This window comes from Daktulosphaira vitifoliae, unplaced genomic scaffold (assembly GCF_025091365.1).
Source record: "Daktulosphaira vitifoliae isolate Bord-2020 unplaced genomic scaffold, ASM2509136v1 Scaffold_2, whole genome shotgun sequence".
In the NCBI taxonomy this organism is placed as follows: domain Eukaryota; kingdom Metazoa; phylum Arthropoda; class Insecta; order Hemiptera; family Phylloxeridae; genus Daktulosphaira; species Daktulosphaira vitifoliae.
This window is the reverse complement of record NW_026099573.1, coordinates 21,099,830-21,117,193: the sequence shown is the minus strand read 5'-3', so window position 1 is coordinate 21,117,193 and position 17,364 is coordinate 21,099,830. Positions and strand designations below refer to the sequence as shown.

The 17,364-nt window shown below is 27.3% G+C and overlaps 1 protein-coding gene across 1 annotated transcript; it reads left to right on the top strand.

The window, feature by feature from the left end:
* The first annotated feature begins 8,422 nt into the window (after positions 1-8,422).
* LOC126899687 (uncharacterized) lies at positions 8,423-9,744 on the top strand. Its single transcript, XM_050674793.1, has 3 exons — positions 8,423-8,552; positions 8,899-8,986; positions 9,207-9,744. Exons 1-3 carry the CDS (start codon positions 8,508-8,510, stop codon positions 9,599-9,601), a joined length of 528 nt encoding a protein of 175 aa, XP_050530750.1. The 5' UTR covers positions 8,423-8,507; the 3' UTR covers positions 9,602-9,744.
* The last annotated feature ends 7,620 nt before the right edge of the window (positions 9,745-17,364 follow it).

Genomic DNA, 17,364 nt, shown 5'->3' with positions numbered 1-17,364 from the left:
TTTAATTTAAGACATATATAAAAGTCTCAGTATTTACGGAATACTTTCAAAAATTAAATTGAAAATATCTTAGTAACAATACGCATGTTTAAAGTTTTGACCCCCATTAATAAATGGATATGATCCGATTTACAAAAAAAGCGTGCCAGATGAAAGGGGTATATAAATATTTATTATAAAAAAATAATAATATTGATCCATACATTTTTCCAAAAGTTATATAAAATATAAATTAAATAATATAACATATAAAATCGAGATTTTTTTCACGGAAATCGTACGTTTTTCTTTAACTTTGATGTCCGTTTTCACCACGAAGACAAGTCCAGAGGTCAAATTTTTTTTTTTCAAATTAAAGTATATTACATAAGCTTTAATTTAAGATATATATAAAAGTGTCAGTCTTTCCGGAACATTTTCAAAAGTTAAGTTGAAAAAGTTCTACTTTCTATACGCATTTTAAAAGGTTTGCACCCCCCCTGTATAAAGGGAAATGGTCCGATTTAAAAAAAAAGTGTGTCGAATGAAAGATATATATATAAAGTATTTATCATTAAAGAATAAAGTTGATTCATGCATTTTTTANTATTAAAGAATAGAATTGATTCATGCATTTTTTAAAAAGTTATAGCAACATAATGTTAAAAAATGTAAAATATAATATCAAGAATTTTTTCACAAAAATAGCATATTTTTGCATACGGTAGTCATTTTCACCATGAAGACAAGTCCAGAGGTCAAATTTTTTTTTTTCAAATTAAAGTATATTACATTAGCTTTAATTTAAGATATATATAAAAGTGTCAGTCTTTCCGGAACATTTTCAAAAGTTAAGTTGAAAAAGTTCTACTTTCTATACGCATTTTAAAAGGTTTGCACCCCCCCTGTATAAAGGGAAATGGTCCGATTTTAAAAAAAAGTATGTCGAATGAAAGAAGTATATATAAAGTATTTATCATTAAAGAATAAAGTTGATTCATGCATTTTTTAAAAAGTTATAGCAACATAATGTTAAAAAATGTAAAATATAATATCAAGAATTTTTTCACAAAAATAGCATATTTTTGCAAACGGTAGTTATTTTCACCACGAAGACAAATCCAGAGGTCAATTTTTTTTTTTTAAATTATAGTATATTACATAAGCTTTAATTTAAGATATATATAAAAGTCTCAGTATTTACGGAATACTTTCAAAAATTAAATTGAAAATGTCCTAGTTTCAATAAGCATGTTTAAAGTTTTGACCCCCCTTGTATAAAAGGATATTATCCGATTTACAAAAAAGTGTGTCAGATGAAAGTGGTATATAAAAACTATTTATAAAAAAATAATAATATTGATCTATACATTTCTTCAAAAGTTATAGCAATATAAATTTAATAATATAACATATAAAATTGAGAATTTTTTCACGGAAATCATATATTTTTCTTTAACTTTGATGTCCGTTTTCACTATGAAGACAATTCCAGAGGTCAAATTTTTTTTTTTCAAAATAAATTATATTACATAAGCTTTACTTTAAAGTATATATAAAAGTTTCAGTCTTTCCGGAACATTTTCAAAAGTTAAGTTGAAAAAGATCTACTTTATATATGCATTTTTTATATTTTAGTCTGACTACATTTTTATTTAATAAAATATTTTGTTGTTTAATTAAAACAATTTTATTCTGTTGGGTTGTATTTTTATAGATTAATTATCATTTAAAGTTTTCATGCTTTAAAACTCATGCATATTTGGTAACCATAACAATTAATGTAACACTAATTTTTGATTTTGATATACATTTAGAAATACTTAATCAAAAATAGTTAATTCAAATGAAAATAATAATTAAATTTTCATATTATAAATTGGAGTTTACCCCATCACTTCAATTTAAAATATGCCAATTTAAATTTAATTAATTTAGTTTGTTTTGTTGATATTATTGAATAAAATGAAGTTTTGATCGTAACAACATTTATTATAATATGTCTCTTTTAAAGAGAATTTGTTTTTTATTTTGAATGTAATTATGTAAAAACTAAATATTTAATTTAATTCATTTAACCGTATTTTTATAATATATCTGTACTTAACTAATTCATTGAAACAATTTTTTTAGTAAATTAATAATAGAATAATAAATTTTTGTTCATTGAAAAATTAAAATTATATGTATTATTTTGAGTATGAAATATACAATTAAAATGTTCTCTATTTTGTATTATTGCATATGTCAGTAATAAAATGTTTACAATTAATTATTATTATAATAAATATATGTTATGTTTTATTAATTAACTTTTGATGTGATTTATTTATTAATCTAACAAATGAATTATGTAATTTAAATATATATTCTTTTTGAATTTTTTCTATTTTATCTTTCAATTTTTTTTCATATGTATTTAAAATGTGTTATTTTGGGTATTTTAACTCCAATAAGCAACAGATATTTTACAACATGTATTTGGAAAACATTGGTAAATTTATGCATAATATTTGTAATTATATTATGAATAAAAATATCAATTAAAAAACAATTTCTTTAGATCCTCTTTAACTAAGTTTTATTATATTAAAGGATGATAATCATTGTTCATTGTATAAGGTTAGTAATTTATATATTTTCAAATATCATCAATATATTTACAGACTATTTATTTCAATTGAATATTTCTCTTAAATATCTTACTGACTAATTCTATTTCCATAGAAATTCTAATTTCTTATTATGCAATTAAAAATGGCGAGAAATTTTTCTTAAATTGATGAATCGTGGATTCTACTTAAAATATAAAATTGAGTAAACCTAATGTAATATAATAAGACATGCAACTGGACGATGTTCCATCACAACAGAATAGTAGTTGAATTATAAAGTAGTGAATTATCATGATATTCATCTGACTAGTTTCATTTACATGCAGATTTTTTATGGACTTATCTTAGAAATACGTATAATAATCTATTAAAATTAATAGATGCAATGCGCAACAGAAAAATGAACGCAAAATTAAAGCGCACGTCTATAATTAAAATTATTTTAGTGAAAAATTAGAAAACAAGTTGTACATTATTTAACAATTAATCATCAAAACAAAAATCAATCTGTGAAAAATAAAAGAGTACAAAATGTTGCAGAGCCAGGGGCGGACTGGCCTGGTCGGTTGGTCGGCGATTGCTACTACTGAATATTAATAAGATAATTTTTTATTAAAATTTTTCTTAAATTCTACTCAACAAAATAGCTATCTTAGATTTTTTTTTACACTTTATTTAAAATTTAAAAATAATTAATATTTTTAATAAAATGTTAAAAAATTAATTATTGAGATATAGCTATAGACCTATCGTATAACTATCATTTCAAAAAAAAAATGAGCTAAAAATATTAACTGGATCAAAAGTTATTAAAGTTGTCAGTGAGTGCTGGGCCACTCTGTTTATATATAAATAATAAGATATTGTGTTGAACATCGTATTTGTTATGACAGATAAATTATTTGTTTGTTTACAAGTTGTTTGAAATACAATTTATACATTTTTTATTGATAATTGTAAGATGCGTAATGCAAAGCATTGAGCATATTACGATACTCCGCAGCCCGCACTAAATGTTGTATGATTTGAGGATTTATTGCAACGTTCTATTAAATAAAAGTATAAAAACAATAAAATGAATTATTACCTATTTATTAATAATTATAAATTATGGCTCTATTTGACTTTTGAAATGATTATAAATTATTAATTAAAAATTAATTAGGTAGGACGTAGGTAGGTATTTTTACAGTACGCGGTGCAATTACTCAACGGCCGCCGTCTATTATGTTATTCCTTACCTACCAACATTTTAATATTGTCTGACCGTCTTTTGAAAATTGACTGACGCGTTCTTTCCTTTTCGCTTTAAAGTTAAATTTACCATCTAGCCATCTAGATATTAATTATAGGTTCTTAGTTTAGTTGTAAATGTAATACCTACAAGTTTTCTAACATATAGTTTTATATTTAGAGGCCTGGAATTTGGAAGCATAAAACTTGCAATCATCGAATAATTTATTAAATACTTTAATTTTTTTTATTGTGGCTTCAGCACTATTTTCTAAAATATATATATTTTTTAAATTTAATTTTCATGTCGCTAACGACCATAAATATCCTAACAAAAATAGTACTGAAATTTTTTATAAAAAAAAACTGAAATTTAAAATGTTTTTTTAACTTCTTAAAGAAAAAAATACGTTAGTGTAACAGACCAATTAGCTATTTGCATTCGTTATGTAGTTAAATGTGAAATTAAAGAACGCTTGATTAAATTTTTACCTGTAGATTCTTCAAAAGCAGTCGATTTATATACTACTATTAAAAATGGTCTTGAACATGTTGGTTTATCGTTGACTAATATAGTCAGTCAGGCTTATGATGGAGCAGCTAATCTCAATGGAATCCATCGTGGTTTACAGGCTCTTATAAAAAAAGATGCTCCAAACTTCTTACACACTCATTGTTTTAGTCATATATTAAATTTCACACTAACTCAAGCAGCTAGTTCATGTCCTGTAGCAGTGAATTTGTTTTTGTTGCTAGACCGTTTAGCAGTGTTTTTTGGTCAGTCTTATAAGCGGATGGCAAAATGGAAAAGAACTGTGGTTGAAAATCACGTTGGGTTTGACAAAATGCTTCGCTTACAAAAGATTGGACAACCCCCGTTGGTGGAGTATAGACGTTGCGTTAAACCACGTATTTGACCCAATAAGTACGCCTAATGAAGAAAACAATAGGTCATCAAAGCTTTGTTAGCCGTAGCAAATTCTAATGATTTTGACTCAGTCATAAAATTAGAAGCCCAAAGTATAGCTAACAAATTGTTAAAATTTGAAACAATAAAAAATGCCAAAAAAAGGCATTTGTTTTTCTGTCATTATTTTCCCTAAGTTCTTTAGCATCAGCATGTCTTCAATCAAAAAGATTAAATTATACATTGGCTTTTTCATTGCTAAATAACTTGAAAATTAAATTAGTAGAAGATGTTAATAATTTTGAACCAGTTTTTGAAAAAGCAACACAATTTGCCTAATATTTCCAATCCATACAGGAAAATATAGATGGTATCGAAAACACAACATGATCTTGTGAATTAATGAAAAACAGAATTCGACAAAAAAAAAAAAAATGCCAGGTGAATTAGTTACCGATATAATAACAAAAGATGGAAAAAAAGGTTTGAAGTCGAAGTGTACAAAACAGTTATCAACAATGCATTGTTCAACATTCAACAATTTTGGTGGTGCAACGTCAATTGATTGAATTCGCTCAGAAATGATGCATTTGCAGATGTGTGTCTGGTAAGTAATAGCCAGAATAGTACAATCAAAGATGAAATTAGTGACAATGAAAAAGATTCAGAAAAAGAGCTAAAATTTGTGGCGAATAAAGTGAAATATAAGTCATGCATTTCATGTGTATTCGAGTTTTTGTATTCATTAGTTATTCACTCAATTGATTATAACGAATTATACACTACTTATAAGCTGGTAACCACTTTAGCGTTTACACAAGTAACTTGCGAAAGAAGCTTCTTAATCCTTAAACAAATTAAAAATCGATTAAGATCATATCTGTCTGACGAAAAATTAGAAGCATTTATGTTAATGTCGCTTGAACGTGATATGGAAGTACCATATAACATTATTATCGATCAATTGGCTGCCAATACAACAGAAATAAAGAGGTTTCTAATGGCATAAGCTGTTAAAATAGTCATTTTTTTTTTCAATAGTACTTATAAGTAAAAATACTTATTATTAAATATACTACTACAATACTTATTATTAAAAATACTTATTAATATTTATTAATTTTAAGTTTTTATAAATTGTTAAAAATGTAATATACTTATAAAGGTATAAAGTAATGTGAACACATTTTTAGTTCAATTCACATTTTTTTTCTTCAGATAACATTATTATTTTTAGCAGACTATTAATAACTTAAGATAGAAGATGTATACATAAATAAGAAAAAATACTTGGTCTGGAGGCCAAGGCCCCTAAGATCTGCTATTAATTATGGCCTCTTTGGCCTCTAGCGAAAAATTTCCGACTGGCCTCACACATAGCCAGTCCGCCCCTGTGCAGAACAATAAGATTCTATAGGTAAAACTTTTTGGTTTTTAATATTATTGATTTTAATAGATAGAACTTAAAAAAAAAAAATTATACATATTGCAAGCTGAGTAACTTTGAAAGTAATAATATTAACATTCTAAGTCAAGTACTAAATTAATTACATAATAAATTATTTATGTATAAAAGTAGTGTTTAATTTAGTAACATATGTCCGTTGTAAGGAAGAGTATGTGATATTTTTCATAAAACGACAACCTCATAATATTATGTTTGTTAAAATACAATTAAACCACATAAATTAAAAACTCTCAATAAAAAAATGTAGCACAACATGATAATAGTACAATAGTTATTATAAATAATAATTTCTCAAATTGATTAATTTTTACAGAAAATTATAAAGAGTTAAAAAATTAAAAAGTCAATTTGAAAATATCTGACCTTTAAATTTTCATGCCGTAAAATGAAAAAGACGCGTTAAAATCATTTTGACGAATAACAACGAACAATTGGTTATGATTGACTAAAATATTTAATTTGATAACACACATGTTTTTCAACAACTATCTACTTTCACTTGTAAACGTGAAAAAAATTCAATCGTAAATCATATTTTTATTGATGTTTAATAATTCCATTGATAAGGTACAATATCAAATAACAATATTTATTGATCGTTTCATGCTCAAATACGATCATTTAGATAAACCAAGCAACAATAATCAGGCAATTTATGATTATTGTGTCTACGGAATTACACATTGATTAGTTTTTACTGTGGCAAACTGTGCTTCCAAACTCAAAATTGATGCTTTTTAAACAACAAAATCTCAAAAATGACTTGTCCAATTTTAAAATTTTAAAAGTATTTTTTAGCTTCGATGCGAATCGGAGAAGGTATTAATTATACTATTTGTTTTTTTTTTTATGTCTGTTGCCACTTTTTCTCAGCTCTCACTGGACCGATTTCTTTCAACAATACGTCAAGAGATCACAAATTGTATCTAGTTGAAGACATTACCCTTAAAAATTGAAAAAAATTCCCTCGTTCCCCGCAAATGGGGGAAATATCCAAAAAAATTACAAATTTAAAAATCGCTAATTTTCGAAATTTTTTCACTTTTTTTTCTTAAAACTTCCATAACTTTTTTAAAAATTAACAAATCTACATAATTTTTTTTATACTAAAACCTTAAGATATTTACCTTTCATTTGATATCATTTTTTTGAAAATCTATCACTTAACCTGCTCATTGGGGGGGATTTAAAATGGCAACTTTTTTACAAAAATTAATTTTTTCAACTTAATTTTTGAAAATGTTCCGGAAAGACTGCGTCCTTTAAACATATATCAAATTAAAGCTTATTTTATGTACTACAAAATGAAAAAAAAAAATTTGTCCCGACACTTTTTTTTCTACATTTAAACGGCTGCCGTAGTTAAAAAAACACTATTTTTGTGTTAAAATTTTCGATTTTCGATTTTAAATTTTCAACTTAAAAATGCTATAACTTTTTGAAAAATGTATATATCAGCACAAATTTTTTTTTTCTAAATACATTATAAGTACATCTTTCATTTGACATACTTTTTATTAAAATTGGACAATTTCCCCTTATATAGGGGGCGTTCAAAACTTAAAATATTGTAAAAAACATAGATCTTTTTCAACTGAACTTTTGAAAATGTTCCGGAAATACTGCGTCCTTTAAACATATATCAAATTAAAGCTTATTTTATGTACTATAAAATGAAAAAAAAAATTTGTCCCGACACTTTTTCTTCTATGCACAAATGGCTACCGTAATCAAAAATATGCTATTTTAATATTAAGGTTATAGTTGCTTTTGTAATTATTCATCAATTTCTTAGTATTAAACACTATCTATAGATTTGCATCGAAGCGTTTCTTATGATAGTGATTTTAATCACTGTCAGATTAAATCTATACTGGACCCAACTATGCAACATCCCCACTATGCCGCGACCCCACTGTGCTGGGTTTTTTTNCGTCCCCACTATTCCGCGATCCCACTGTGCTGGATTTTGTTATAAATAAAATTTCCTAACCGAAAATTTAAAAAAAAGTAATAGAACAGTAATAAAATTATGTGGCGTTAACACTATCATTATACATATTTTAAAAATATAAGGAACTACATAACTTTTTTGAAACATTCACAAAGTGTATTTATGAATTTGAAATAAAATATTATATATGTGACAAACACAGGTTGAGTTTCGTTTGAACAAATGTTATTAATATTCATTCATTATTTGATTCAATATAATTTTAAAAGGTTAAAACATTTAAATAGCAATTGGCTATTACGTTAAAGATATTTTTCTAATACTATTTTATAAGTTAAGATTGACAGAAAAATGATTTTTACGAAATATATTTGTTTTTTTTTCTTTTTAAATCTCGTGAGTAAAATTATAACACTATAAATTAATATTTTTAAATTATATTAAAAATACTATTGTGTGAATAAATGACATTTTATTTTACAAATTTTATATTAAAAGTTTCTAAATTCAATTTTTCTATATTTATACACTGGATATTCAATTATAACCTAAATTTATTCATTAGTCAGATAGAGTATAGTAAAATTTCAACATTATGGATTTAAATTTTAGAAAACTCTAATAATTTATTTATTTAACATAGACCTTTTCATACTTTTCTTGCTTTCCTACTTTATGTTACATATTTCTAATGATAAAAATATTGTACCGAATATTCCATTGACTAATAATAGATTTACAGGTAAAATCCAATGACCCCATTCAGCAGTCAAAGCAGAACTTATTAACTTGTTTCCAAAATTATGGTTTGGATAATAAGGAAATCATAAGTAAGTTAACTTTTCTACATAGATTAAAATTGAACTATTTTTTTAACTTCTACTCAATTGGTATGCAATTTTTTTATATAAAATTCAAGTAAACATAATCTATAAAAATTAATATTAACCAAACTAAATATTTAATAAATATTAGATTAGAAGATATTTTGTAATATAATAAATAGTTATTATATTAACGTTTTTAATCTTTTAATTATTTTTATTATAGATTCTCAAAACAAATTTACTCGTAAATTTGAAACATTTTTATTGAATAGGAGTATAGATATTCTACGTTGTGATGATTATGATGAAATTAACGATGTTGCAAATACTTTGTTCAAGTATATTTTTCAACGCGGTCAGCACGGAAATATGTTGCGCAACTGTTGTTTATTATATGCTAATGAACTAACAAATTTAAAGAAAAATAAGGATCTTATTGAGCCGTATGAAAATTTGGTTCGCGATTGGAGTAAAGAAAATAAAGTTTTGCCAACGGTACTTCGAGAAGATAACATGACTATAGACGAAGGATACGAACTGGGGGATACATCTCAAATAATTGTATTGGCTAATGATACTGAAGATACTGACCGCATCAAGCTGGATCGTTATAATTAAGATTTATAAATATTGATGGACAACGACAGATTTGTTTTAAGTGTTTAAAAAAAATTTAATTTTTAAAAATTATATAAAACAATAAATAGTAAAAAAATGTCTGTTATCTACAATATTTTAGTAAATTTTTTATGAAATTTCAACACTGATTCCAAATGTGTCTTTAATTTTTTTACATCATATTTAGTTTTTGAAATAATAACTTATGAGTTATTATATATTATTTATATTATTAGAAAAATTGAAAAATAATTTTTTGTTTTTTAATTTTTCTAATATAACTTCTTGATGTTAAAAATGAGTTGTGCGAAATTTGGGATTTATCCGTCAAGTAGGAGATTGTATGTAATGCTTAACAATGAAGCAATTTGATAAAACGTATTTTAGCGCCTCATTTTAAATTTTGATAACATATTTTACCGCCTCCCTTCGTATACTTGTAAAGATAAAATTGCCATTCCTTCTCCCACCAAATGAGATTTATTATTTTTGTTTCTTTGAATGAACAACCAACCATATTTCAAATCCTTCCCCACCCTCTTCAGAAATATCTATAAATCGCGGTTGAACGTAAGAAAAATTCTATTGTGTTGTCGTATGTCCTTATCGTGTGTGACTAGTGAAATATATTAGTCCGATATTCAATATGAACACAAGTGCAGGTGTAAAAAATGTTAAATTATCCACGCGTTATCCATCTCAACCCGATTTTGTTATGCTGGGAACGTCTGTATTCAATTTGAGTTTTATAAATAGAAAATTCAGACACATCGGTTGCACATGGATTAACGATCGTTATTCACCAGTGGTAATAATAATAACACATACTATGTATTTATGGATGGACATCTTTAAGTTTACTGATTTTTTACATTTAATGTATGAAATGATATCGTTCATGGATGATTCATGTAAATCAAAAATTTATCTAAACACAAATTTCAATATTGTAAAATCTAAATGTTTCTCGAAAAATTATCTATCGATTTCGGGCAATGGTATTGAAGAACATAGAATGGGACGTATATCATTGACGGAAGAAAATCTAATTGTTCTGAAAGAAATGAAATCATGTCTTCTGGAGGTAGCAAAAGAGAAATTAGAAACTTGTAAATTATTGTGTATGCAGAGTAAAGAAGTTTCTGAAAAAATAAAGGATTTAGTAATAAACAAGTTTTTACAATTACCCGAAATTTAATGTACTCCATCGTCAAATATACGGATATATCAATTATGTCAAAAACATCGACAGCATTGTACAAAGAAATCGTTACTTTTGATTATAAATGTATTATTAAACGTATTTGGGATCAATTCATAGTGGATTTCAAACATCAAACCAATCAGTATATTATGCAAATGACAAATGAAAATATTTGGTCAATACTTTACTTGGTTTGTTTATTGTATAAAACTAAATTAAATTAAATATTTTTAGAAATAACTATAACGAACCAGATCTTTTGGAAAATCATTACAAGAATATTTACGATGATGTTGATGATATTCAAAGTTGTAACGGGTTTTTCGAACAACTGTTTAATAATAGAAAACGATAATATTACTAAAATGATTATAAAATGATGAATAATATAACGTATTATAACTCATTTTTAATTGAGAAAAAATAAATATTTTTACGTCTAATCGCTGTTTGGTTATTATTTAAGAACTTATAATCATCATGTTAAAAATGTTGTACTCACATGGGTTAAATACTACATATAAGACATTAGTTGCAAAATTATGGTTGCTGTTATTGAGGTGGATAGGACTTGTACATGCACCCAAGTATTAAATAAATTTGCAAAAAAACGAAACGTGTTAAAAATTCAAAAATATACGTTAGACTTCATGGAATTCTCTCCAGATGTTATTTTCTTTTAAACGTCAACAAATTTAAACCAAACACAGTATCATAAGAAAAGCTAAATCATCACTTTGAATTTTACTGTGAGTGTAAAGAGACTGTAGGGTGTTAGTCATTATTTGGAATTGAAACCCACATCAAATGTTTAAAAAATATTAAACAAGAAAACTGATTCATTGTCGGGTATCGAAGAAGAATGTTTTAATATTTTAAGCAGTATAAATATTGAAGAATTCTCACAAGATTTGGAAAGAATTTAAGATATATCTATTTATATAATTATAATACAATTAATATATTTTTAAAACACTGAAGACTGACTTAATTATTCCCTGATGTTTAGTTCATGGAAGATTATCCCGTTCAAGTCGAAATAGAATCATCCGATAAATATTCCATAATCGATTGTGTTCAAAATCCACCGTGGGCGATGAATATGGAAATTATTTTATTTAAAACACATAATGTTAATAAACAAAAATTTACGTGAAAGGGTTTTTAGAAATTATTTGGTCATGAATCATATGTTGATTCGTTTGTTGAATCGAATGGAAAAATTCATGTATGGAGGAGAATTTGATGGAGTTAATTACTCAAGCAACATGGGAGGATAATGCAAACTCTTTGGTGAATTCTCACTTAGATTCTCAACCGACAGAAAATTCAAACATAGAAAATAGTCTGATGGAGTTAATTGCTCAAGACACATTGGATCATATTGTAAAATCTATGGATGATGATGATAACTGTATATAGGAAGATACAGTAGAATAATAAAGAGCACGAGACTCTTAATCTCGGGGTCGTTGGTTCAAGCCCTCAAGTACGTTGGGCGCTACTTTGTTGTATTTAAATATGGAATAATCTTTTTGTTCTAACTTATAGTTATAATAGTTCAATAATAATGCAAAATGTAGTAAATAAAGATATAATCAAACAAAGTAAAACGTATAAAATATTGATACACTTAAAACAGGATAAATAAATAATACACAAAATGAAAACTTAATGTCACAAACGTATCACGCGGAAAGAGATTACCTTTGGTACTCCCGAGGTCTTCTCTTTCTGCCCTTTTCAATTCATCTAATTTCGTCTTATATACTAACATATTTTATTTTTCTTTTTATAAAATTCCGATAGTAATCATTTTCAAAAATGTTTATAAATATTTACTTCTGGGTCTATTAACAATAATTCTGGGAATTACAATTAATCTAAACATTACAAAAATATTCTACTTCTAGGTTTACAAATAATAGACAAATATAGGTTTATAATAATAGATCAAGAAATTCATAGTTAAACCAAACATTACAAAAATGCTTTGTTTTCAGTTTTACAAAATAATGACCTATATTACATAACGAAGAAATAAAACGTAAGTAAAAATCATTTGAGCATTGTAATAACATATATTTAAAAAATAATAATAGTAATAATAATAATAACAAATAATGTTTGTAATTATAATAATTATAAATTTAGGAAACGTTGCGTGTTGGAACAATGATTTTTACGATGAAAAAAGAGCATTAGAAATAGATTTAATAACTCTCAAGGCGATGGAAGAGTATGAAAAAAAATTGAAAAACAAAAATAAAAAAAATTGTTTACAATGATAATTATTTATTTAAAAAATTTAAAAATAATATAATAATTGCAATTGTAAATTTTCACAAATTATAATATACAAATTACCATTGTAAATGTGTTGATTTTAAATAACATAGATTAAACTACCTTGTATACTTCACTAGTCATTGCGTTGTACTCGAAAATTTTATCATGTAATATAAAGCAATATGCTGACGTATCGTTTGGTATAGGAATCTTGGTTTCGAATTCAATACGAACGTCTACAGGAGCACTTAATTATTTCATTCTGTTTCGAGCAATCAATGACAACCAAAGGCGCGGTATATTTGAATTCTTCTATAGTTAAAATAGGTTCACCATTTTCAATATTATAGAAGCTATCTTGAAATGTTGAATACATTTGATATAACGCTGAATATTTATCATTATCAAAATCAATATTTAAACTGTCATATGGATAAGATTCTGAATTTAAAAAAACTTTGAGTGATGATAGAGAACAGTGGTCGAATCGGCTCATATCTGCAGATATATTGTTTTTACGTTTAGTTTGAAACGCTATAATCACATATCTAGGTTTTTAAATATGTGTAGATGTCTTAACGGCCCACGAATGTTTTGTTGTTTGTGGTAAAAACGGATATTCAAATAACTCCCAACTTCTAAAAGCGATGTAAAGTGGTTTACGAGAATCTAACGTCTTCAAAAGTTTTAATCTAACACTATCCTCTACGTTTATATGTGGCATTCTCCACATTATTTTTGCGATTTTTATTTTACTATTTGCTCGCTCACATTTTAATGCGTTAATATCCACGCTGGATCTATGCAATATAAGTTCTTGTCGAGAACTTATTATAATTTTACGATGATCTTCCGCAAACCCAATGATTAATTTGAGAGGTATACAAACTTCAAATTTCGACTTACTGTCACCACTTTCATTCCATCCAGCGTTCTGATATCAGTAAAAGTTTGCCGTTTGAAAAGAGGAATAACCTTTCATACATGTTGTTATACTAGGGTTTCTTACTTTATCAAGTTTAACCGAGTTTAATTCGTAACGAATTTCATCAAACAGGAACATAATACCGTTGTTAATTAATTTTATAAATGACACACTCTCACCTATTTCCATACTTTTCTCTATTTCGCCTTCAATGTATAGCAACGATTCACTGGGAAGAGTATATAAATCTTGATGTTGTATCGCAATCTGTATTTCATCGTTATTCGACAGCGCATTACTAGAAAATGATACTCAAATTTTGTTATACTTTCTTCGAAGTACGGCTTTTCGTGTATGTTCAGAATGTCTTCCATAATGTTTTGCGAGCGTGTAAACAAAGTTCAAGAGAGTATTCAAGCTTTCTCTTGTTAACACTAGAAGTTTTGAAACACAACTGTTGTCAATGTCGAGAAAACGTTTTCTTTTAACGTTATATTGTATTCCCATAGCGTATATGAACACAAACTGTTACACCTCTGAAATCGACAAGTTCACCGTTCTGATCTTTAATTTCAATTTTTACGTTGTCTATTTGATTAGTCAATACGGGATAATATATCAGATTATTAGGTGATTCTACAATTTTATAGCCGGGAGATACCAAAGGATAAAACTCGTGAATCGAACACGTCTCGCGTCCGTTCACAAATGCGCTATGTACAATATCACACTCTATTCTTATACATGATAACGGGTTAATGTTAGCCATTTGATCCGACTCGTGCACTATACCACCTTCAAACATTCGTTTATTGAATCCCAATAACTCTCCTATGCTATTATTTGCTGTGAAATCTATTGTTTTATCGCAAAACATTTCCGATTTCAATGTATTCACATTGGATTTCAACTTAAAAATAATATTATGTTTTTTCAATTTGTCCGAGAGATATTTACCTATATCATCTAGTTCGTAAGATCCTATCGGTATTGATAAATCAATAAACGATCCATTAATGGTCATTGAATTCCCGAGATTGACTGCATCGGTTAAAACACGAAAATAATTATTTTTTCCACGAACGTTTGGTTTAGAGTTGCATGCTTGTAAACTCAAAAGTGCTAATTCTGCAGTTCCATCTAGTTCAATGGGTGGAAAAAAGTGCTGATCATTCTAGACTCGTTATCTTGAAAAGATAACGTTATCGACCATTGCATTGTTCCAGTAAAAATTTCAAACACAATTGTCCACACACAAACGTATCGAACTCTTGTAGACGAGTGTAATTAAATTTTATACGACAACTTTTTAAATAGTTGCGTAATTCTAAAGGCGGTGGTAAATTACCAAACGAATCAAAATAAAATACAGTTTTATTTTTTTTATAATATGCTACCTAGTGCGTGCCTTTACCCGTATCATCATCCAAATTTACTACGGCACATTCAAACTTTCTTGGTGTTTTAGGTAATTTATCTCGTGAAAAGACATTACGAAAATGAAACAGTTTGAATAATCTCGCATATTTAATATCATCGCTGTTTAGTGGACGATCACTGGGTAGCATATGAATTAGTATTTTTGAAATGGTTTCAAATATAAAGCTGATCCTCTTTTTGAAAGCATACCCCCACCGATTTTAACTGAGCTTTTTACATTTTTATTTTTTCTTACATCATTCACCGCTTCGATTATATTTGTAGCACTACCGGCTAACGATCCGAGAGCAGAAAGACCAACGAAAATAGGAATCAAGGGTTATTCACCAAATTTTGGTATTTTTATAGTGCCAGGAGTAGTAGGTTTTTGAGTCGAGTCTTTGAATGTTTTTTTTGCCGCTGCGAGTGCAATGATACTCGCTTTCTTTGCACTTTTACCCTTCATTTTACGCATCACATTTCGACTTGAATTGATAATCGAGTTGAAATTTATTCCCATTCCGAGTTTACGTTTCGCTTTCATTATATTGGTAGTTGCGTATGCCGCTACTTTTTCTCCGAACGTACTGTCTTTTGCCTTAACACGTTCCCAAGCTCGGTTTTGTAAAATGTAATCGGCTNATTCCCAAGCTCGGTTTTGTAAAATGTAATCGGCTTTATGTCAATTTTTAATATCCTTATATTTGCTGTATGCTATATCGTGATCACGAGCTGCTGAATCCAACGGATTTTTTCCGGGATCGCCACGAGCCAATCGTTTTTCTAATCGCGTACCGGGTCCTAGGTATTGATATGTTGGCCCATGAACTTCTACAGGGAGATTATTTATAAGAGAATTAACTAAACCGTAACCACGTTTATTATTATTTGATCATCGATGTCGAATCATCGTTTAAAACAGTGGATGTTTTGTATCAATCTTTTATACGTTATGTTTTTCGAAGTACAAAAGTAAGTTACCTGTTCCCAACATCGATTTGAATAAATCTGAATCGAAACGATAGAAACATGGACCCTTGCTACCCGATAATCTACGTTGTATAATTTGCGGACCATCCAATTGTAGTAAAACAAACGTAATGTTTAATTTACTGACGGAAGAAAACAGCTTAAAATTTGAAAACATATACCTCTATACAAAAACTCCGGATCAACGCAAGTATAAAATTTTAGAGAATATTATCAATGACGTAGAAAGGGTAAATATAAACGTTTACACCGATAACGATCAAGTAATACCACCGGAAACAGCAACTTTTAATTCTATATTTATATTTGACGATGTCGTATGTGAAAAACAAAAAAACATAGAATCATATTTTTGTACAGGTCGACACAACAGTATCGATATATTTTATTTATCGCAGACGTATTCTTGTATCCCAAAACAACTCATCAGAGACAGCACGAATATGATTATTTTATACAAACAAGATGAAACTAATTTAAAACACATAATATGTATATTATACGATGATCATTGTTCGTCAGATATGAGTTTTATAGAATTTAAAGAAATGTGTGGTAAATGCTGGAACTCTGGAAGATTTGAATTTTTGTTGATAGTGAAAGATTTCCCTTTAAACGAGGGGAGATATCGCAAAGGTTTTGATATTTATAGAAAAAGAGCTGATTTTTAGTCACTTGGTTAGTAATACAAAATGTCGGAGTCGGAGGAGAATATAACATCAAGTATTATAAAAGCTAAAAACCCAGCACAGGGGGGTCGCGGCACAGTGGTGACGTGGCATAGTTGGATCAAGTAAATGATATCTGACAGTGATTAAAATCACTATCAAAAATAAACGCTTCGATGCAAATCTTTAGATAGTGTTTAATTTTAAAAAAATTGGTGTTTTATTCCAAAAGCTACTTGATCTGCTGGTTCCTTATTAATATCTCGAT